At 41.7% G+C, this 24,620-nt stretch overlaps 1 protein-coding gene across 13 annotated transcripts in view; it reads left to right on the forward strand.

Moving 5' to 3' along the window:
* The window catches only part of LOC1278919 (ryanodine receptor), a 42,194-nt gene continuing 17,574 nt past the window's right edge, over nt 1-24,620 (forward strand). For 5 of the 13 annotated variants that reach the window (XM_318561.4, XM_061659401.1, XM_061659402.1 and 2 more), the window contains exons 1-13: nt 1-169; nt 11,012-11,585; nt 13,264-13,467; nt 17,470-17,547; nt 17,813-18,001; nt 18,069-18,268; nt 18,332-18,856; nt 18,922-20,992; nt 21,061-21,141; nt 22,978-23,077; nt 24,003-24,112; nt 24,185-24,282; nt 24,356-24,580. In XM_318561.4, the coding sequence (XP_318561.4) occupies nt 11,532-11,585; nt 13,264-13,467; nt 17,470-17,547; nt 17,813-18,001; nt 18,069-18,268; nt 18,332-18,856; nt 18,922-20,992; nt 21,061-21,141; nt 22,978-23,077; nt 24,003-24,112; nt 24,185-24,282; nt 24,356-24,580 (3,935 nt within the window). In that variant the 5' untranslated portion in view covers nt 1-169; nt 11,012-11,531. Of the gene's footprint in view, nt 170-11,011; nt 11,586-13,263; nt 13,468-15,894; nt 15,910-17,469; nt 17,548-17,812; nt 18,002-18,068; nt 18,269-18,331; nt 18,857-18,921; nt 20,993-21,060; nt 21,142-21,609; nt 21,710-22,977; nt 23,078-24,002; nt 24,113-24,184; nt 24,283-24,355; nt 24,581-24,620 lie in introns of all 13 variants that reach the window. The other 8 variants (XM_061659400.1, XM_061659403.1, XM_061659407.1 and 5 more) reach the window with 3 other exon arrangements.

A 24,620-nucleotide genomic window follows, 5' to 3' on the forward strand; every position in this document is an offset into this window, starting at 1 on the left:
CGCACCCATTCGTAGTCGAGCCGTGGAAGAGTGAACACGCCAGCGAGTACAACTTCCGTCCGTCCGTACGTTGCGCCAGAGGGTGCGCAAAGCATTGCCCCATAATCTGTGTGCCCGTGTGTGCGCTGGTTCAGGCCCCCCGGGGATATCGTGTGGAAGTGTGACACAGGTTAGTTCTCCAAAACACCCTCCCCCCATCACCAAAAACCGGGCCGTGGATTACGGTTTTTGACGTCTGTTTCATAACGCGTCCAGTGTGCTCCAGTGTATGTGATCGTACAGAGGTGTAGCACCCCTGACCCTGCTGACGTGCGAGTGTGAAAAACCTAAGCAACCATTGTGTAGTGTATGCTAGATTAGAAAAAAACGAATGTTGTATGAAACACGATTAGATAATCGGAGTGAAGTGTGTACCTTGTGTGCGTTGAAGTTAAGTCAATCGCGAATAAATCGTCCCAGCTTTGGATTAATTTTACACGACGACCTCAATGTGTTGATCTTGTTGCTTCCGGATGAGCCCGGATAAAATTTTGTTCGCCCAGGGGTTTTCTGTGAAAATATAATACGGCTCGCCTAAGAAATCCCGTACAGTGCAAAAATAAGAAAAATAAGAAGATATGGCCAACCGAAAAGTGGCAAGTGAAAAGTTTTATTTTTAAATACCTCCTCTCGAGTGAACGGGCGACCGTCCACTTTTTGATGTTTTCTTGCTCTTTCCGCCGTCCGAGAGCCAGCACGAGTGGTAATAGTCAGTGACAGTGGCTGGGAAGCGCAGAGAAAAATACAGAAACAACCGCAGCAGCAACAGCAACAACAACAACCAGTAGTGCCAGCCGAATCCGAAACAGCACCTCCTGGCCCGGTCGAGCCGGGTCAAAGTTAGCCAACAAAACCCCGTTTTTTCCTAGTGTGCATCACAGTGTGTGTGTATATGGCATAATCGTGTGTGTGTGTGTATGTGTGAGTGTTTAGAGCGGTTCTTGCACAGGTTTAAGATGCGCGTGCGCTTGCAGATCTCTTCTTACGCTTTGCCGGCATCTAGGATGCGCTGGTTTCTAGACGAGGCAATCTGTCTCGGCCCGTTTCCACTGCGTTAGCAGCCGCTAGAGGAGAGCGAATGAGTTTATTTTCGTACGAGATATGCGTGCACGGCACGTGAAAACATGTGAACATGTGCGTCGTGCGTGCATTGTGACTGTGTTTGTATGTACCGTCCCTTGCCAAGGGCAGAAACCACCCGTTTTAAGTAGTGTTGCAACAGCAACAAGTGTACCAGTGGTTGTTTGGTAGTAACTACACTGTGATGGAAACATACGAAAAAGTGAGAAAAATTTAGTACGTTGCGATGACAAGAGGTGAAAGAAAATTTTAACCGTGCACATCGTCACAGCATCTTAATTGACAGCGTAGCATATAAACATGAAAGAAACAAAACGATCGTCTTCAGAACGGGATGCTGACTACTAGGTTAAATGTCTTCTTAGCTTAACCACCCTTTACATACATCACTTTGATTTGGTAAGTGTCATTTAATTTATGGTGGACTTAAGGTAGATTTTAGATTTTTATATTAAATTGTAATATCAGACATATGGTTGTCGTAGCACAAGGATTGTTCTTTTAACTGATTCTATAGAAAACCTTTGGATGTTAAATTCATGTTAGGTATATTGTTAGGTCGCACAACTTAACTTCTGTACTGCGCGTTCTTCGCGCAGCTACAATTTTTTGACATTAATATTAATTAATATATTGTATGACCAGCCAGTTTTCAGTTACATTGTGCAAAATTACATTGTGTAAAATTATTAGTTCAGGGGAGCAACTCCTATGGAGAATAAAATCTGCTCGAAACGGCATCGAAAATTCATACCTTTGATATTTTTCATGATGCGAGTACTACGTGGATAATTTATCCATAGTTCTAGCATTAATTTTTCTAAAGAACATTGCTGTCCATTCCGCCAGAAAAACATACAAGATGCTGCATTGTAATACGTGAAATGCTTCAATTTAAATGTTGAAGCTAAAGTTCTTTTTATTCATGCAATAAAACCAACAGTTGTATCTTTTACTCTTATGAATCATGTAACATCACTTAAAACTCGTAGAAACTTGCCAAAAGCTATTCATCAATTCGTAGGACTCATTCATACTTTTTGACCACCAGTTTGGCTACATTCCAAGCTCGTTTGTAATTTTTAATGGCACTTTTTGGTTCTCTGTAAACAACGTCAGGTTGATAGGAAGTAAAAAGAGCAAAACTATCTGATTTCATAATGTTGTGCAATGTTCACTTTGTACAAACCATTAATTTATGGTGTTTGAAGCATTCTAGGATAGCTGCCGGTTAATAGTGAAAATCAGTTCATTGTCACTCGTTCCCAACATTGCCCGGATGTACAATTCTCCTCAGCGAGGGCACACACAAAGATGAGCTATTTTTAACATTGAACTCAAGATCTTCACTCTCAACATATGATCATCACGATGAATTCGTGTGTGGTCTATATACTAATAGCGGTATGTGCTGCTGGCTTTCACTAGCACTGATGCAGAATGGGTTATTCGTATTTAAGTAGCGATGAAGTAATCGCAGCGTGTATTATTAATGCCTCGAAACAGTCATGTTTTGAAATTACTTGCTTCCCTTGCTTGCCTGTTAGCACAAATTAGCAGTGGATTTAGAATTTAGTAGTATTTTTAGCAGTGTTTCTTATTTTCATAAGAAATAGCCGAGACACATTGCTTTATATTTTAAACAGTTATAAAGCAAATAAATCAAACAATTCCATCAAAGCATTATTTTATTCGTTTCTTTTTTTTAAGTTAATTGATTTTCACCAGACATTTAATTTGAACTGTATCTCAAAGAACAAAACTTCCACATACCGAGCAAAACCATTGCATTGTGTGGTTCTGCATTACTTAAATTTCTGCCAGGTCTGGATGGTCAAGACCCGGCATCATCTGCGGCATGGAAAGAGCGCCTTGCATTGGAATTTCACGCTGTTCATTATGTAGATCATGACTGCGTACCGTTTGCGTCTAGTTCCACCTGCAACCATTCTCGACATCGTTTCGTGCTAGAGAATAATAATTAATTGCACCAGACGACACTTATGCGGTGATTGTTTTCATTCACATAGTGCTGCCCAGAATGTTTGTTCTGGGACTTGAAGTGGGTGAACTTTGCAGCATTATATCTATTCAGAAGAGAGCATGTGTTAAGGATCATAGAAACAATTTCACATATTTACTCTACTATGCTGCAAAGTTGGCCTTTCCAAAAGCACAATGAGTTTCTTTTTCCATTCACTGAAAGATTGCCATATTTTGTAAGTTCGGAGAGAACTGCACGCTTTACATTTTTCATTTACACATTTTTAAGATATTTTTTTTTAGTTATAAAGCTTAAATAAAACATTGGTAATACGAACATTTTTATACAGAAGTAATAATTTTAACGTTTTTTAATCGAGCAGAATAATTAATTCCGCATGCAAAGGTGGTAATATACCAATAATGATTAAGCATCTTCAGTACTGTACCTATGTTATTCAATGAAAATGGGTTTACATCATTTGCTTTCAAAGCACATTATTATTTGCTTACATTATTGAAATTCAATTAAACGAACCATTTCTCACCATACAAAGTATAAAACATCAAACAAATTCAAACAAAAGCGACACTCCAGCTAGTTGAGTATATTTATTTGCGACCTTCATCCGTTCCCAATTTCACTCCCACGCGCTATCCGATCACGTAAGAATTACCTCCCTGGAGGCACTCGAATTTTATCAAATTCTCCTCGTTACTAATTGCTTCCATTTCGACGCACTAATTGCTTCCATTTCGTGAGAATGTTGACTCGACTGTGAAATAAAAGGGAAACTCCCCGTTTCGTTAAAGATGTTGATTCGGGTGCCCGTTTGCTGCCGATGCTTATTCATTAAACGAAGGAGACATTTTTTCCGTTTTGTTTTCTTTCTACACTCCATTTGTTCTTTTGTGGGCTATTATTTTCATGCTCAATTGTAGCTGCAAATAAAAGGAAAGATAAACTCTCTGATAAGTATTTACCAAGGTCAGCTACGAGAAAGTCAAAGTACGACCAAGAGCAGCTTAAAATGAACAAAACATAGGCTACATTTTACATAATCGATAGCTACTCAAGGTTACTTGATAGTTTGCAACAGTGGATTCAAATTTGATGAAAAATAACTACACAAACCACAAAAAATTGTAACCTGTACCTGGTCTAAATGTTACCATTTGTTGTCAAGCCACAGCAGCTTTTAAGCTGCAGTTAAATACTCTGTTGCCGTACGACAGACACTCTCCTTTGATGAGACCACATCAAACAGTTTCGCAGGCATCGTATTTCCTCTTTCTGAAAGCGCTGAAAGAATCGTTCTTAAATGTGCCATAGAGCAACATTCGAAGTGTTGGGCCATGATGTCATCGCAACATTAGTTAGTTCAAATATAACAAACATTTCCCGAAGCAATTGATTTAAATGAAAAAATGTGTCTTTGGGCCAAGATGTCATCGCAACATTAGTTAGTTCAAATACAACAAACATTTCCCGAAGCAATTGATTTCAATGAAAAAATGTGTCTTTTGCTGCTCATATCAAGTATGAAGTTTGGCTTGATTTATAATAAGTGAAACTGATCATTTTGCTATAATTAAATTAATCAGTCTCCAAATCTCCAAAGTGTCTTATTTGCTCAATTGTAACGTTGATAACAAACATTCAATTGCATCCAATCAGTGCAAAACTGCAACGCTAAATAGAAGCATCTACATTCACACTTTGCTTTGATTTTCCAGTTGACTTGCACAGCGATAAAACCCATTCGCTTTGCTCGGTTACGAGATATGTTCAGCTCTAAGTAATACCAGCGTGAGATGCTGACGTTCCAGCATCGGGAGCATCATCGATTTTCTAGATAATCCGATTAGGAGGCACAGCTAGAGAGAGTGGAGCCAACCTTCGCTAGGCGATGGAGTCTTATCTCTTGATTTTCCGTGAACAACTTTCACGGCCGGCCGGAGGATAAAATCGATTCTAGCTCGTTGAGTCTGTTACTTGCTTGCGGAAGAGTGCTGACACCGCACAAACGGGCACAAACATATAGTACCGTGGCTTAGCCACATAAACGAGACTACACAATAATCGATGCAATTGATTTACACAATCGACTAAATTTAGTCGATCAATTTTACGACCACAGCCTCGTCGATCTTACTTCAAATGACGCCCGTCCATTTATGTAACCGTCTGCCCCATTTCACTGTCGCTGGGAAGAAAAAAATCCTTCCTGATCACATTTTCTGTTTCATTTCGCAACATTTCACATTTCGCAATCACTCCAAAATTTCACTGCATCCATGATGCGCTTCTGGCTTGCGTGACTAGGTGCCGTTCACCAATGGCAACTTCCCCGTCGCGTGGGAGTGAAATGCTAAACAGCAAACAACATCTTAAATGAAAATCGTTACGACCTGCCGGCATGCACGAAACAAAAACGATTGATTGCAATGAAAAGGCGAGCGGATACTTGAAATCTTGATAAGTTAGTGCAATCAAGCTTTGGTACATTGTCACCAGTAACCTTGACCTTGTTCTTTTTTCAGTATTAGTAAGCCGCATTATTGATTTAATATTTAAAAAAAGAATGAAAGCTCCCTGGGTTCATAAGAATTTAAAAAAGCAATTTACCACAAAATCCATTCTACGCTGTTTGAATGTTTAAAATACAATTTCACCAACATTCCGCGCCGTCTGCAATCCTGCTGGTTTTCTCCCATTCTTTAAACACTGCAAAGCCATCCCGAATGGTTCATCATTCAATACGACACACGATGTGCAAATATTTACCCTTATCTGTACCGGCGCTGCTAGTGGTTCGTACACAAAACCTGCTCTGACAAAAAATGGATACCATACACCAACCATAAAATAGCCCGAACCGAAGCGAAGGATGAAACAAAGTACGAAAAATCAACACTTTACCTTCTTCGCGCTGGTACAACCTAACCCCACCCCAGCGATTTGCTTTGGTTCGTCTTGCTAAGATCCTTGCCAACAAAAGCGAACCATCTTTATCGTGAAAACGACCGACAATGCTGTCTTTATGGGCTCGAGCGTCGAAACGCAACCCAACGCAACCCACTCCCAACTTACGGGGGAGTCCTCTCTTTTTTGGCTGTATCTGCTCCAGCCCGTTAAACGAACGTAAGCATCTTCTGGCATCACTTTCGGTGGAAAATAAAGGCTCTCTTTCTTCTTACTGCTTGGTTACCTAAACTATCGTTCCTCCGTTGAATTGGCAATGGGTGGGGGAGGTTCACACCAGCCGGTGCTAACAATTTCGTTTCTCCCGAAACCGAAACCGATTGAAGGAGGTATACATGCAATCTAATTCGCTTCGAATTCTAGCAACTGGAAAACTGTTGCTTGCTTTAATGTGCATGAGAAAGAAGGTTTTTCCTTTTCTTTTTTGGAACCACATAAACCCACAACAACCCACAGAGAGAGAGAGAGAACAGCCGGAAAGGATTTTGTAGGCCATTTTTAATGCGATCGTTCGTTGGCGGGCTGACCGTAAACAGCTGTTGCTTCGCCGCGTGCGAAGCAATTCGTTATGGCCAGCAGCAGCACCACATGACAAACGAAAAATAGACGGATAATTTATACCACCACAACAAGGGATTTGCTGGAGCTGGAAGAGGTTTGGGGGTTGGTAGATTACAAGTGCGATATAAAATTAATGTGCTATGCATTAATGAAATGCAGGCTGAATAGAAACGGCAGGCCCACACTAAAGGGCCAATTTGCACTTTACAAAGGTGTGGAGATAAATATATGTGCGTGTGTGTATATATGTTTGCTCATGTGAGTTAAATTATGTATTCATTGAATTTGCGTTCAAGTAAAAGTTTTTGTTACCACTCGTGACCGTTAATAAATATTGATGTGTTATCACATGCTAATCATGCTGAATAGAAAAGTGCCTAAACGAAAAGTTGAAGAGAGAAATGAAGAGTGAAATCGTGATAGAAGTGTGGGAATAACTGCATATATATTACACAGAACGGTAAAATAAATCATTAAAACATGATTTTATTTTATTTTTCATCTCTATTGCCTTGATTTTTTTTAATCGCGTAGAGAAACATAAAGCCAACAGTAACGTTTTCTAGTCGCAGTCAGTAGTAGTAACCATAGGTTAATTATCTATTATATTTACTTTTGAGCTTTTGAGATTTTAACATAGACTAGAACTGCAACCTCTGGCATTCATTGCAGCCTTATTAGTCTAAACCTGAATCATTTAGCAATGGTGATATGTGGACAAACATGATACAATCTTTTTGCAAGAGTTTGAAACTTGTTTTGTATTAAACTACTACCCTTAACGAATTACCCTTGCACAAATGATCTAAAAGCGCAAAGCCTCTCACTTCCTTGAAAATGATATACGAAACGAAACAATTTACTGAAGGCATAACATTTGCTGAGGATTACTTATGTGTGCCCAACAAACCACCTTTTGGGACCTGATATGACAATCCACTCAGAGTTATGTGAAAGAAAGTGCCTCAATAAATAGAGGTTACTGTTGAGTTGTATAGAGTTCCATGAGTGCTCAGTTATGATGTTTGTTACATCCAACAACCATCAAAACATGATGTCCTAAAATGGCGCAATCACAGAAAGATAATCACTAAGTGCATTTACCAGATGAAGAAAGAAAACGTATCGGTCGAAACCATAACCATAACTTCACAATGACCATAACCATGATCATTGTGCCCAACAATACATGAAAAAAGGCACAAACTACAAAAAAAATATATTTTAATTTGCATCACATACAATGAAAGGGTTCTCAAAATGCAAGTTATAAAGTAGTTCTTGCCATTCTTTATAACTTGCATTTATAAAGTAGAAGACGCCATTCTAATTGTAATACACCTGTTTCCATCTACGTTCGAATCTCGTGCCGTTTGCATTGAATCGCAAACCGCCTACTTCGAATCGCATGCCACTACGATCGAATGCGTGCACCCATGGTTGAATCGCGTGCCAGTACGGTTGAATCGCGTTCCACTATGGTCGAATCATATGCCACTACGATCGAATTGTGTGCCGCTACCATTGGATTTCTGAAAGCAAGAGCATAGTAAACTGTTTGTTTACGTTTGAAAGCTGTTTCCTTCTTCGCCGACGGCATTTCATTTGTAAAATACCAATAAAAGGGATTTATTCTCTGATTATAGGTAAACCCCACGAATATCGGTTGAAACCAAGGATTTTACCATCAACAACGAACACCGAATATTAGTTGAACTTAAGGATTTTACCATCAACAAGGGACCACGATATTCGTCGATAACAAGGATTTTACGTGTAATCAGTGAATAACTGCCTTTTATAAGTACTATTTTACTAACGAAATGCCGTCGGCGAAGAAAGATATAGCTTGCAAACGTAAACAAACAGTTTACTATGCTCTTGCTTTCAGAAATGCAATGGTAGCGGCACACAATTCGATCGTAGTGGCATATGATTCGTCCATAGTGGAACGCGATTCAACCGTACTGGCACGCGATTCAACCATGGGTGCACACATTCGATCGTAGTGGCATGCGATTCGAAGCAGGCGGTTTGCGATTCGATGCAAACGGCACGAGATTCGAACGTAGATGGAAACAGGTGTAATATGAAAATCAAATACCTGCAAATATTTAAAAAAGATAATTTTCTTAATGATACTTTATTATGCTAAATATTTTATTCACTAAAGATCATAGAACATCTAGAACAACATAGAACAACAAATCAAAAATATTATTGTTATTGTTTATTAGGGGAAGGTAGGTAAAGACGGACACTGCGGGTAAGATAGACACTTCTCATAAATGCATGAAAAAGGTAATTTTCGAATAATTGTACAGTGTAGCATAAAAAATGAAAATAAAACAACAAATTTGAGAACATTTTTGGCATAATATATGCAAAATTGGTTAAATTCACGAACAAAATAAATTTTCAATCATGTGCATCCTTGTGGATCTAATTTGATTACTGCGGGTCTTAAGCTCTGTAACTTGCATTGTTTATATTTTCGGAAGTTTTATTACATGAACATGTGTCATGATTGTTAAGCAAAAAACTGGCGAAAGAACGAGAATGAAAGAATTAAAAAATATTGTATTCTGATGGTTTAAACATCCTGACACCAAAGCGGGAAAGACGGACACTTTGTCATAGGGAAAGATGGACACCGAATTTGTTGAGTTATTTTACTTCTTATATCAATTGGTGATGAATATATTTCTTCAAACACCTTAAATAAGGGTATTTTGAAGATATAAACCATTACGTAACTAGAAAAGGTAATAAATAAGCGAGAAATGAAACACTGGTCAAAATAGCAGTCATGTGTTATGATATTACTCGCTCAACGCTGATGAGGTTCTTCGCGAAATCCAATATTTTGTCACGACTTGTACAAGTTTAATAAAAAAAAAGATAAAGTACTGACATCAAATCGTTCAGGAATAGATGAGAGATTCTATGGGTTTACAGATATCAAAATGTTCAATCTTCAATGTAAGAAATAGCTGGACCTATTAACAAATCCCTCAAATAAGCTGTGGTCGCGGACTTTCCGCGGAATAATTTCCTAAAGCGAAGTTATAAATTGTTGTTCTGTAAGCTGGTGCAACCTCCACTGTTAGTGCCTGATATTAAAAAAAGATACCTTCAACGTTCATTTCTACGTTCATTCTACGTTCTATTAGAAGCGGTGCTTACAATTCCTAAATTCACTGCTGAATGAATCGTCGTTGCAATTGGCCAAGAATTGGTTTATAAACGTACCAGGACGTGGAAAGCGATAGAATTTGTTAAAATACTGTAAAACTCTTCAATTTCCAACGTTTTCTAAAGGTGTCCATCTTAGCCTTCATGGTGTCCATCTTTCCCATATCAGGTGTCCGTCTTACCCTAACATTTCAAAACTGCACGAAAAAAAAACATGTTTTTCATTCATGAGAAAAACGCAAAAATCGATGGAAACTTTAAAGTTTTAACACATTTTCTGATAAAACATGAGTGTAAGATCATGTATGCACATTTATATCCGTCGTTGCACCTATATATCCTTAGATATTTACCATTTCCCTTAACGTGTCCGTCTTTACCTACCTTGCCCTATTATCTAGTTCATGTATTAATAAATAGCTCGAAATGATTGATCTGTAAAACATTAAAAAAGTTGCTTGATATATAATCACATACAACTTTGACAGATCAAATTTTGTCAGTCTTTATCGATACAACAACTGTCACTGTTTAAAGAATGCTTGATAATGAAACTTATCAGAATAATCAGCGCTGAATTTCGCTCGTTAGAAAATATATTCTGCGCCGGATGTTGTGAACAAATCTGGCCTTGAATACAGGCCAATGATAATAAATTTATACAACAAACTTCGTCAGTGGAGAGTCGCCTTCCCTCCACAAGATTTGCTGGTTCTATTCTGTTTAGAATTCTATGACTGGTATTCTGTGGCTTATTGATTTAATCTTCGTCTGACCTTAAATCCTGCATACAATAGAATAAACCTAGTCCAGATACAGCAGCTAATTGAAACTATTGTAGAAGTCATACTAAGACCAAACCTTATCTTTGCCTTTCGAAGTACAAACTACCCTCTGTTCTGAAAATAAATTCCCTCGAAAGATTTAGACAGCAACTTACTAACTCTTTTTTGTGTCTCTTTGCTCTTTCTCTATTTCCAGCATCCCGGCCTGAAGGCGAACGTACTCACCCGCATCGTGGCTGGTGTCCTAATTCGTATAGCAAAACTTTTTCCCATTCACTCTTCCTCCTCCATAACCCAATTTCTTTCATTTTCCCCATCTCCGTTTGTTTGCTGGTCTGCAATAAATTGTACGAATTTCGTTCCTCTACCCTCCCGTTGGCAGGATCACACGACGACGTTCACGACGTGCTACTACTGTACAGGACGCTACGATCGAATCGAATCGACCACATCCCCCCCGAACTGGACCACCTTTAACGCGAATGCTATATGACTCCTTGTTTGTTCAACACCGTCAGCAGCACCGAGTAACAGCTTCCACCAAAGCAATCGAGCCCTCGCTTAGGATTAGTATGGCCGTCGGTGAACGTGCGCTCTAAGGGCGGAGAAAGCAAACGCGAAACCAAGTGCCAGAGTGAAAGTGTCGAAACAGTGATTTTTTCCAAGAAAAGGACGAAAAGGCCGTCAACAGGGAAGCGTAAATCTTTTTTTCAGAAACGAACCAAATAAAACAAATAAAAAACAGTGGTCTGTTCGCAGTGAAAGTGAATTAAAGCGAGCTGCTGCTGCTGCTGAAACCATCAGGAAAACGGCGTGTGGCAGCCGAGCAGCTAAACTGCCCATTTAAGCCCCAGCGAAAGGATCCAAAATCTGCCAAAATAGAGCCGTAGTAGTATACCAACATGGCTGAAGCAGAGGGAGGATCCGAGCAGGATGATGTTTCATTCTTGCGTACGGTAAGTCGACAAACTTGCTAATTACACTTTAAATATGCTCTCCCAATGTTCTGGCCAGCACACCTTTTGCCAGTGCTGGGTTAATCGTTGCCGGGTGGCAATTTTCTAATTGAATTAAACGATCTGTTTGATTACACTTTGCTATCGTTTAATTAGCAAACAAAGATGTTATATCGTAAAATTTTATTATTACCTTACACCCCTCAATCGGCTACATTGGTTGCGCACCGTACAGGGCGTTCTCTTAAGACCGTTTTACTCTGCACAAGCGTTCGATTAAACATTCATGAACCGCACCAACATCCCAGTCCCGACGACTTGTGAAGCTTTCTCAGCCCCAGTGAGGTCATAAACCAAACACATTACACAGCAATAACTGTTCAAACATTTGCCATACTCCTTGAATTGCTTGCCAATTGCAAGGGTTGTCCTTTTAGCAAGTAGACGATGTAGGAAAAAAGGAAAAAGGGCTAAATCAATTAAGATTTCATACGTTTTGACAAAATAGGATCAATAATGAAGATGAAATAGGTTTTTTATGGTAATAATTTATTTTTGGTAAAAATGTGTGCAACAGTTATAAGTATTAAGGCAACTAAACAATAAAAAGGCAGTAAAGGCAGTAAAAGAGATACTTAAATAAAAACAAAACATGAGATCAAAACTAACAATTCTCAAGAAGTCTAGAATACTTAACATTTTAATTGCCTGATCGTTTAAATTAATTTTTCCCTTAGTAGCAAGTACATTTTGTTTACTGGCTTTTTGTTACATTTATAATATTCAGAAAGTCGATAATCGATTCTAAATTGAGTTTTGTTACTATTTATTTTATGTGTTTGACTATTACCATGTTGTATTCATCTTGAGTGATATTTGATAAAGGTCCTGAAACTCACAGCATACCAATTACTTCTATTGCTACTCTATATTCATCAAATAATTGATACAGAATTCCCCCGTCCTTGACTTAAACCTCGTGTGAACCAAGCTACACAAGAAGTATCACGCTACTTTGGAGCAAGCAAGCTATTAGGATAATGGATGAGGATATGAATTAATTACAAACAACTAATATTGTTTACTGAATCAAATGTTGATTCTGGAGTTGTAGGTATGAACGTCATACGCTTTTGGAAGAAATTGAAGATTAAAGGTGATAATTCCTAACTTTAATTAATGATAGCCGTTGCATCTCAGGAAATATAACTGGCTATCATGTATGATTTACTGTATTGCTGATCACTTTAACTTAAGCATTAACCTTCTATTGACACTGTTACTGCATAACTAATTTAATGGTAATGTACCAAACTCTCGAACCGTTTGTTCAGATTTTAGGCCATCCTGTAGGAAGTCCTTCCATGATCTTCACAATATGCTTTCTAGCAGCCTTCAAGTAATTCAATGACTGATATGAATGCATATTGTATCCACATGCAAATCCATCTAATTATCTCCACTTCAGAAAATATGACCTCTTTTAAAACCTCCCACACAGAAGGTCTTTCTGAAGACCTTCTTTAACAATCTGTTGGAGGCAGCATAAGGATTGCTTCCGTAAACTCATCAGCATTATCATCGTTTCACCCTCATCACTGCGGGCGGTATCAATTTAACTAATCGTCTTCAAATGTGTCCTTTCTTCCTTCCTTCCTCACCGCACTCCGCAACACAGGAAGACATGGTCTGCCTGTCCTGTACGGCAACCGGCGAACGCGTGTGTCTGGCGGCCGAAGGTTTCGGCAACCGGCACTGCTTCCTGGAGAACATCGCAGACAAGAACATCCCGCCGGACCTATCGCAGTGCGTGTTCGTCATAGAGCAGGCGCTGTCGGTGCGTGCGCTGCAGGAGCTCGTCACGGCCGCCGGTTCGGAAACCGTAAGTATCCCCATCCAAGCTTCTCCTCGTCCAATACACACACACTCCCATACACATACGTACAAGCATACTTCCCGTACCTGTCAACTTCCTGGGTTCACGGCCCATCTGCGTGGTCGCTCGGTGGGCCACGGTACGGTAGACCAGCAAAGGAGAGTGGTTCAATTTCTCGCTCCACTCGTTACTTACCTTCTTTTTTTATTATTTTTGCCCATCGTTTTGTGTTCTGAGTAGCTGTTTGAATCTTGTTTCACTTCACCATCCCTTCCGTTACTACTGCACCACCAGCCCCACCTGGCACATACATACACAAGCACACGTACGAAAGTTTTGATTTTTATCTCTCCAACAAGCACATCACAGTAGAAAAGTAAATTTGCACAGTAAATACACATGCACAAAAAACAAACAAACACACCACCACTTCGAAAGTTAGTAGTTCCCGAGCAACTTTCCCCTACCAGTAATGGTCTTGTTCCAGTCATCATTGAAACACCAAAAACATCACCATTTGGTTTTTGCACTGACTCTGCACTGGTAGGTGAGATGCGGAGTAGTTTAGTATAAATTATCGATTAGTTCGCAAACCATCCTTTCGCAGAACATTACCATTTTGGCTGGCGTGTCCGACACCGAAGAGGCGACACTTTTGGGGCATTTGGGTTTTTTTTGTGGCAGTTTTCTTCCCCACATTCCAAAGCGGTAAGCGAGCCTAGTGGCTGCCACTGCCGTCGAGTTTGATATGCATAATTCACACCAAACATTATTCAGCGCCACCTGTTCCGCTTGGCCTTACACGCCGGGTGATGTGATGTGTCCCATCACGTCACAGGCAATTTGCATCGCATACACACTTCAAGGTGGCCGCCCTTGAATAATTCCCTCGATGGTACACCGAAAGGGTTTTCCTGGCACACATGTACACTTAATTTTAGGACCTTTAGGGGGGAAAACAACAAACATACACACATAAATGCGTCTGAAACCAAATCCCGCTAGATGGCGCCATCGATCATGCTAATGTTGGGTTTGTTTTTTGTTTTTTTTTTGTTTTTGCTTTTTGTACCAATGTTTGCTCCTCTTTTGCACATTTTACGGCGCCGTTTCTCCCTGTTATCTTGCCCTATCCTTTGTTTTATCTCGTCCTATACTACCCCAGAGCCAATCCCTGCGGTGAAACTTCAGGCGACTTGAAGCTTTTGTTTTTTGTTCCTTCTCTTGATAGGTAGAATGTTTGCTGTTGATTGTTCATTGTTACTTTTTGCTCTTCTGTTTTTTATATGCTGTGTCTTTCGTTTTCGTTGTTTTCTTTTTTTACTTTTTCATCCCTTTCGATGTGTAAATTTATCTTGAAGGTTGTTGTATATTTTTTGCTTTTTCCTCAAGTCTGTTTTCCAAAACGAAGTTGGGATAAGGCACGAGCAGCCTTTTTTCATTCGCTTGCGATTGACTTGCCACTAGAGAGTCTCTAGCTGCTCGTGTCCTCGTGCATACATCCTTCAGTTTCAATATTGATCCACGATATACCAGCAGCAGTAGCAGTGAGCAGTTGCGATGGTTGTATTCTCTTTATGGCCGTCCAGGTGGTCGTAAAACGTGAATGCACAATTTGCATGAAGGGAAGGCAGTGCCTTCGCGGTGGGCCGGGAGGAAATAAAGCCAGCTATGCTGAAAGCTTTCAATCACATTTCGTTCGAGATGAACCGATTTCGCAGAGCGATAGAGAAAGTGAAGCCATGACGATATGCAGCGGCACACATACTCTAGGGAGCACCATGAATCCTCCTCCTGAGCACTGGAGCCATTCATAACCATTTCCTTCCGTTGTTACCGTTTTTTTACTATTTTTATTTTTGCATCCATTCTACGTTCCCTACTGCTCGGGGTTGCCTTTATGCGGACACTTGAAAGTGAGCCAACGTAAATGTAAGCGTGATGGAAGAATCCAACCGAAACACGATGGAGGATGATTTATGGCCATTTTATGAATGTGCCGGTGTATCTCAGCCGTCAACCACCTAATGCCACCTAATTCCGAGCCGTCCGTTAATGAGATAAAAATTATCCCTAGTCTCACTGACTATCTTTCTCTCCACCTCTCCTCTATGACCTCTTGGCGTTAGCCTCATTTTTCTCTGCCCATTATAATTTCCTCAGTAGGAATAAAGTCTTTTCTCGATTTTTTGTTTTGTTTTGTTGTTCTAGGCGATTTATGGGCAATTAAATTATAAGATTTTCTGACAATGAAAACCCGCACGACTCACCCGTGTCCACCCTTTGTCTCGTACCTCCAAACAAACGACTAAGAAAAGTTACTAAATAAAAGGGTTGAAAGGGCTAACAGGCGCCATCAAAAACTAAACAGTTCCAGAAACCAGCAGCTCGTTCTCATGCAGAACCTATTTTTTCGAATTAATTTACTTTCAGGGAAACGATTCGGTAGTAAGTTGGCAGCGTACTAAGCGAAGTGAGGGATTGCATCCTGTTCCCCGTTCCGAGCGTTGTATCTCGGAACGCCGAAACCGAACCATACCAAAAACGAACGAAAGAGCTTTCCCTCCTTGAGTTTTTTTCCTTTGATTTTCTTTTTCATTGTTACGTGTTTTACTTTACTGTTGCTCTGTTACGTTCCTGTTTCTGTGTCTGTGCCTTTACGTCGCCCGGCCTGGCATTTCATGTTTCATGTTTCTTTTTCTTTCCATTTCTGTCTTCTCTTTTCTTCTTCTTTCACTTTGTCTTTGACCTCTCACTTCTTTCTTCATACACAACGTGTCGTTTTCCTTCACTTATACTTCTTTACTCTTACTTCATCACATACTTTACCTTTTGATTCATACTCTATTTTCACTATTTCATTTTCCCTTCTATCATACGCTCCCATTATGAATTGGCTGTTCGTTTTAAATTCCTTTACTAGATGTTTTGTATTCCAAATTTACCGTTCATATACTAATCAATTCGAAATGTTTTTTTTTTCTTCTAAATTCTAAATTTTGCATCCTTTCTCTAAACTTTATCACACCTACCATTTCTTTATTCCGAATCTCTCTGTCTTGTGAACTTTCTTCCTTTCTGTCTTGTGAACTATTTACTATTCCATTTTTTTCCACCTTTGAATGGGAGCGAAATGTGCTTTCCGTTAAAATGAACTCGCAACGCTAAGAGAAGCAAAACTATAATCTCTCTTGCCTTTGTACATACTATGTGAAGTTGCCCCAGCTGAACTAGTTCATGCTTACCACCTCCTGTGCGTAGCATGTATTTGTCTCCAGAATTTGATTGCAGAGATGCGATCGATTCTATGTCCTTAATGGTAGGGAAACCAAAGCTATAACCTTAAAAAACCATTACGATTAGTTGTATAATTAAAATATGATATACTGGAAATTACATAAGTTCCATACCGCGGATACAAATTTACCTCATTTTAACGTTTGAATTACATTTAATTTGAACGTTACTGATTACTTCACAAAATGAATATAACTCTGGTTGATTTTCTATTAACATTGTATAAAACAGTCTCTATCAAATGCATGTTTGGTAAAATCTTAGCTACTCCATGTATGTTAAAACAACTACGCATGTTGGTATAGTCCCACCGATTTAACAGCGCCAAAGTAACGTTGTAAAGGTTTTATTATAATCTATTTTATCAACATATTTCTAAACTTCTCAAGCAACGAATATTGAACAATAGTGACGCCAATGACCCAGTAGAATAGAGATGTTTTAAACCCCGTTTGCCGTTGGAATGGAATGATAATTAACCCATCTTGTTGAATGAACAAAACTCCACTACAACTGAAATTATAACCACCGATATGGCAGCTCCATGAAAATGCTGCTTTTCTTGTCTTGGCGAATGGCGTTCTAAACCAATAAAACGTTGCTTTACCGTGTACATTCTTCCTGATTAATTTTGTTTCCTTCTTTTGTCCACTTTCGTTTTCTTCTCTGTAATCAATAACACTTTTCGGTATCGCATAAACAAAACGACAGGGAAAGGGTACCGGATCCGGTCATCGTACGCTGCTTTACGGCAATGCTATCCTGTTGCGTCACAACAACAGTGACATGGTAAGTAAAACTACTCGTTCATTTTACAGCTTTTCTTAGGCTTTCACAGTATAAGACACTTCCGTGTCTGTTGGCAGTTACTCACTGGTAGAGCTCTTATAGTGAACAAAATTTATTGGTGTCCAATGCCAACAACCACCTGTACGTTAGGAGCAATTTTGGCAACCTGTTAGGTTGCCGTTATTTTTAAACTCTCAACTGTCATGCCCTTGAACTCAATCGAGAAATCTGATTTATTAATTTACAATCGTTCCTCGCCATGCAGTATCTTGCCTGTCTGTCAACTTCGTCCTCCAACGATAAGCTGTCGTTTGACGTCGGTCTGCAGGAGCACAGCCAAGGTGAGGCCTGCTGGTGGACCGTACACCCAGCCAGCAAGCAACGTTCGGAGGGTGAGAAGGTCCGTGTCGGTGACGATCTGATTCTGGTGTCCGTCGCTACCGAGCGATATCTGGTAAGTGTTTTAGTACGACCTAGACAAGAGTCCTTGCTGATACTATTTTGCGCTGCTGTCCTAATAGCACACGACCAAAGAAAACGATCTGTCGATCGTAAATGCTAGCTTCCATGTGACGCACTGGAGCGTGCAGCCGTACGGAACCGGTATCTCGCGCATGAAGTATGTGGGCTACGTGTTCGGCGGCGACGTGCTTCGGTTCTTCCACGGCGGTGACGAATGTTTAACGATTCCGAGTACCTGGAGCTTGGACTCGGGTCAGAAGTAAGTAATATGAGCTTTAGTGTAAACTAAAGCACTAACATCACTTCTTTCCCCAACACACAGCATTGTCGTGTACGAGGGCGGTTCTGTAATGTCGCAGGCCCGCTCGCTGTGGCGACTCGAGCTGGCCCGCACCAAGTGGGCCGGTGGCTTCATCAACTGGTCCCATCCGATGCGCATTCGCCATCTTACCACCGGCCGGTATCTCGGTGTGAACGAAAACAACGAACTGATCCTGATGAGCCGCGACCAAGCGACCACCTCGCAGACGGCCTTTGTGCTGCGCCTCGAGAAGGACGACCAGAAGGTGGTGCTGGAGGACAAGGATTTGGAAATTATCGGTGCCCCGATCATCAAGTACGGCGACTCGACCGTGATCATGCAGCACTACGAGTCGGGTCTGTGGGTCAGCTACAAGAGCTACGAAACGAAAAAGAAGGGCGTCGGCAAGGTGGAGGAAAAGCAGGCGATACTGCACGAGGAAGGCAAGATGGACGATGGGTTGGACTTTTCGCGTTCGCAGGAAGAGGAATCGCGCACGGCTCGCGTCATCCGCAAGTGTAGCAGCTTGTTCACCAAGTTTATTAGGTAAGACCTGGTAAGAAGTTAACGATCGCATCGCTTCTAATCACTATCTATCTGTCCATCCACAGTGGCCTTGAAACGCTGCAAGAAAATCGTCGTCACTCGATTTTCCTGCAGACTGTCAACCTGGGTGAGATGGTTATGTGTCTGGAGGATCTGATCAACTACTTCGCCCAGCCCGAGGACGACATGGAACACGAGGAGAAGCAGAACCGCCTGCGTGCGCTGCGCAATCGGCAGGATCTGTTCCAGGAGGAGGGCGTACTGAATCTGATCCTCGAAGCGATCGACAAGATCAACGTCATCTCGTCGCAGGGCTTTTTGGCGTCGTTCCTGGCGAGCGACGAAAGCGGACAGAGCTGGGACATGATCTCCGGCTATCTGTATCAGCTGCTTGCCGCCATCATCAAGGGAAACCACACGAACTGTGCCCAATTTGCCAACTCGAACCGGTTGAACTGGTTGTTCTCGCGACTTGGTTCGCAGGCTTCGAGCGAAGGTTCCGGCATGCTGGATGTGTTGCACTGTGTGCTTATTGACTCGCCCGAAGCGCTGAACATGATGCGCGACGAGCACATCAAGGTGATCATTTCGCTGCTGGAGAAGCACGGCCGTGACCCGAAGGTACTGGACGTGCTGTGCTCGCTGTGCGTTGGTAACGGCGTTGCGGTGCGCTCGTCGCAGAACAACATCTGCGACTTTCTGCTGCCGGGAAAGAATCTGCTCCTGCAGACCGGGCTCGTCGACCATGTGGCCAGCATTCGGCCGAACATTTTTGTGGGGCGCGTGGAAGGATCCGCCATCTACCAGAAGTGGTACTTCGAGGTGACGATGGATCACATCGAGCAGATGACGCACATGACGCCACATCTGCGCATCGGTTGGGCTAATACGGCTGGGTACGTGCCGTACCCGGGCGGTGGTGAAAAGTGGGGCGGCAACGGTGTCGGTGATGATCTGTTCTCGTACGGGTTTGACGGTGTGTACTTCTGGTCCGCTGGACGACGCACCTGCGTAGTGCCGAGGGAAGTAACGGAACCTTTCATCAAGAAAGGGGACGTGATTGGCTGTACGCTCGATTTGAGTGTACCGGTGATTCGGTTTACCTTTAACGGCGAACCGGTGCAGGGTTGCTTCACCGACTTCAATCTGGACGGTATGTTCTTCCCCGTGATGAGCTGCTCGTCCAAGCTAAGCTGTCGCTTCCTCTTTGGCGGTGACAATGGACGGCTGAAGTTTAATCCACCACCCGGCTTTTCGCCGCTAGTTCAGTGCCTTATGCCACACCAAAACCTTAGCCTGGATCCGTGCTTTTACTTCGGTAATCTGAACAAGAACGTGCTCGCCGGCCCATGGTTGGTGGAGGACGATTCGGCGTTCGTGCCGAAACCGGTCGATACCTCGATCGTCACATTGCCATCGTCGGTGGAAACGATCAAGGACAAGCTGGCGGAAAACATCCACGAAATGTGGGCATTGAACAAAATCGAAGCCGGCTGGACGTGGGGTGAACGGAGAGACGATGTGTACCGCATCCATCCATGTCTGACGTCGTTCGAGAAGCTGCCGGCGGCGGAAAAGCGCTACGACTGTCAGCTCGCCGTTCAGACGCTCAAAACCATCCTGGCGCTGGGATACTACATCTCGATGGACAAGCCACCGGCACGCATTCGTCCCATTCGCCTGCCAAACGATCCGTACATGCAGGGCAACGGATACAAACCGGCACCGCTCGATCTGAGTGCCGCCGTGCTGACGCCCAAGATGGAGGAGCTGGTCGATCAGCTGGCCGAAAACACGCACAACCTGTGGGCGAAGGAGCGTATCCAGCAGGGCTGGACGTACGGATTGAACGAGGACTCGGAGAACCTGCGTAGCCCGCATCTCGTACCGTACTCGAAGGTGGACGAAGCGATCAAGAAAGCGAACCGCGATACCGCTTCCGAAACGGTGCGCACCCTGCTGATCTACGGCTACAATCTGGATCCGCCAACCGGTGAAGCCAACGAAGCGCTGGCAGCGGAAGCGTTGCGTCAGAAGTTTGCCGCCTACCGTACGTATCGTGTCGAACGAACGTATGCGGTCACCTCTGGCAAGTGGTACTTTGAGTTTGAGGTGCTTACTGCCGGTCCGATGAGGGTAAGAGAGAACTGACATGGACGTGATAAAACACGCTTCTATCACACATTTTTCCCTTTTTCCTCCAGGTTGGTTGGGCTCGGGCTGACTGTAATCCCGGAACGATGCTGGGAAGTGACGATGCCTCGTGGGCATTCGATGGATACAATGTAAGTGACTCTAGAGTAGACATTCCGTTCCACCCAACACAGAACACACACACACTTATCTCTTATCACGATGGTTGAGGTAGTGGCCTACGCCCCTCACGCTTTATAAACCTCGTACAGGCTCGATGTTTCCAATGGTTCACAGAATGTTAAAGCCCCATCACGTTGCACACAGACACATACCTATCTTATATACTCCAAGTCCAAGTGATTTAGGCATCGGTCAGAGGTACTGTTCCAAAAGGGAAAGCCATGCATCGTACCATTGCTAGCTGGTCTTCTTGTTACGTTACCATTTCTGATCATCTTTCTTTTCAATTGTCCAATCTTTCGTTCAATTGATGTCGCCCTTCTATTGACCCGGCGCACCGTCCCACATGATGCACCTTACACCTCTGTTCCTTGGTCCTTGGATACCCGTTGTTATTATGCGTCCGATCCCCTTTCCCGGGGGTGGGATGGAAACAGGCACGTAAGATGCATCTGCACACGGTCGAAGACTTTGGTAAACGCTATAAGATCGGAGACATCATCGGTTGCTTCATAAACGTCCACGAGAAGAGCATGAGTAAGCTAGAGCGCCGACGCGCACTGCAGATGGCGCGCGCTCGTGTGTGCGTTGTTTGCGTGTTGTTGTTTTCGTTTATCTGATCGTTGTTCACTACTTTTATCTACTTGTTTCGCATATCTATCCTGCGGCCACACATCACACAGCTGTCAAAACCTATGTAAAGGATTTTCTTCTTCTGTTACGTGTACTAGCCTCAAGATTTTGCTACTCTTTGGAACCTCCGATACACACATCACTGTGCATTACTTGTTACTATTGCTATTGTGTATATTAAATGTCCATTTGTTTACTATCAGTATCTGACGACAATGCTCTAATTAATTGCAACAATCATGTGTGTGTTCCACCTTCCACCTTTTTCATGTTTTTAATGATTTACCTTTTTCATTTTGCGTTGTACGTACAATTGGATCAACTGAATGTTACTTAAGCCTCATGGCCACACATCTTCGAATAGAGAAACCATGAAATTATTGTAAATATAAAGAGATTAAAATAGGACCAATAATATCTTATGATCTCCAAAAAATGCTGAAACAACACCATATTTAGACCCGTGAAAATTGTATACTGAATTATCTACTGTGTTAATATGTCTCGGAAATCTTCCCTGAACGTTACAAACTCTTCTTCTCCTTTCTGATTTTCTTTTTTCTCTTTCTCTCTCTCTTTCTCTTTCTCTCTTTCTATATTCTCTCATTCTATTGGTTTCCAAAACTATTAATCTTTTGTTCAACTGTGTTAACCCCTCTTTCCAAACGCATCCTCAACATATTCCACGCGGGTTACTCGTATAATGGTGGTATAAACTACACTCCACGCATAATGACCTTACGATACTCTGCAACACGTGGCACTGGCATCGGCTCTGGAATTTGAAATTATTGCATTTGGGGTTCATCTTTACCACCACCACCACCACCACCACATCTACCAATTCGTTCCTACGTTTCGGCATCCTTTACTGACTAATGATTGCGTCCTTCATTCCATGTATATTGGCACTAATGCTTCGACATCGACCGCTACCATCCGACCGTCGAACCACCTGAAACCTAAATGATCCAAACCTAAAACCCCACTCAAACCAAAACCAAAAAAAACACAAACGGTTCCGATTTCCTCTTCCGTTAAAATTAATCGAACCCCACCGGTCTCGATGACGGACACGGGGGAGGTGCGGTCTAATCTTGTTTTCGTCAAAAAAATAAATATAAACAAAAATCCCCTTCAAACTGCGTGTGTAACATCACACAACCACACAGGAAGAGAAAGTGTCCGGAGGTGCAACGGAGTCGTTCGGCAAACAGTGGGTACCAGGCGATATTGTCGGTGTATTTCTAGACTTAGTGGATCATACGATCAGTAAGGATCATATCTCAATTATAGAACGACAACTAATATCTAGCTTCTACTGTTTCTTTATAACAATTTTTTTTTATAAACTTTCAAAATCAAATCAGATTCAAAATTTTGGCTTTACTTTCGGCTTTGTTGTGCATCGGTATGACGTTTCGCTTTTATTCAAAACATGAACAGCAGTTTTCAATAATGTGCCATTTTATCGATCATTCACGTACATTAACAGTGGTATCAATATGTAAAAATAATCACCATTCGATAAAATCTAGATCATATAACAAACAACGCAGTCATTTATGCATAACATAGAGTATACATTAGATAAAAGATGTGTACGATTGCCACTACTTTTAGCATTTTTCAAAACATCATTACATTTTTTTCATGAAGCAATCAAACATACAGTATTAATATCATGACTAAACATGCTCCCATTTCTCTTCAATGCATTGGTTTTTAACCAGCCTACATCATAAACAAATACCTCATCTTTACTAACTTTTATCATTTATGCATTAATCAGTTAAATCTTGTTTTATGGCACTTGTCCTAACTAACAGTTTAAGGAGATGTCTCAGCATTTCATTATTTTTGAAAAATTAAACACTGAAGAAAAACAACAATCTTACTATCGTCAAATACCAGTAAACCCGTTTTTGCTTCACACAGTACGATACTAGGTGACTAACGGCATGAAACTATTTCTCACAATGGCATGTAGCTAACACGCATGAAACTAGCCGCAACAACTAATGTTACCAAACAAACTCCGCGCTTCATAATAGATACTGCTTTAGGAGTGTTTAATATTTTGACTTTGCTTGTATATACTACATACTTATCTCTTGGCAATCTATCTGTCTAACGTACTGCACCTGCCTAATTTGGTGGTTCTTCGATAATTGAACGCTGCTCTACTTTGCACTAGGTTTCTCGCTAAACGGTGAACTGCTGATGGATGCTCTTGGTGGTGAAACTACCTTTGCTGATGTCAACGCACCGGACGGTGTTGGCTTTGTGCCAGCCTGTACTATTGGTGTATGTAGTATCTTTTTGTGATCATATTATCATTCGCATTTATTGACGAATACTTTTCTCGCCTGCTAACAGATCGGTCAGAAAGCGCGTGTTGTTTACGGTCAGGATGTAGACTCTCTCAAGTGGTTTACAACCTGTGGTTTGCAGGAAGGTTACGAACCATTCTGCGTGTAAGTATTAAACTGCAGAAATTTTAATGACAGAGATTAATCTATATTCGACGGTATATGTTCGATGTTACAGCAACATGAAGCGTCCCGTTACCCATTGGTACACGAAGGATCAACCAATCTTCGAGAATACGGACGAGATTCCGGAGTGCAAGATTGACGTGACGCGTATCCCGGGCGGTGCCGATACGCCACCCTGCATGAAAATTTCGCACAACACGTTCGAGACGATGGAGAAGGCCAACTGGGAATTTTTGCGTTTGTCGCTCCCCGTAACATGCGCCAATACCTTCATTACGTAAGAGATCAATGTCACAGACCATCAGTGATACAATCAT

This window comes from Anopheles gambiae, chromosome 3 (assembly GCF_943734735.2).
Source record: "Anopheles gambiae chromosome 3, idAnoGambNW_F1_1, whole genome shotgun sequence".
Classification (NCBI taxonomy): domain Eukaryota; kingdom Metazoa; phylum Arthropoda; class Insecta; order Diptera; family Culicidae; genus Anopheles; species Anopheles gambiae.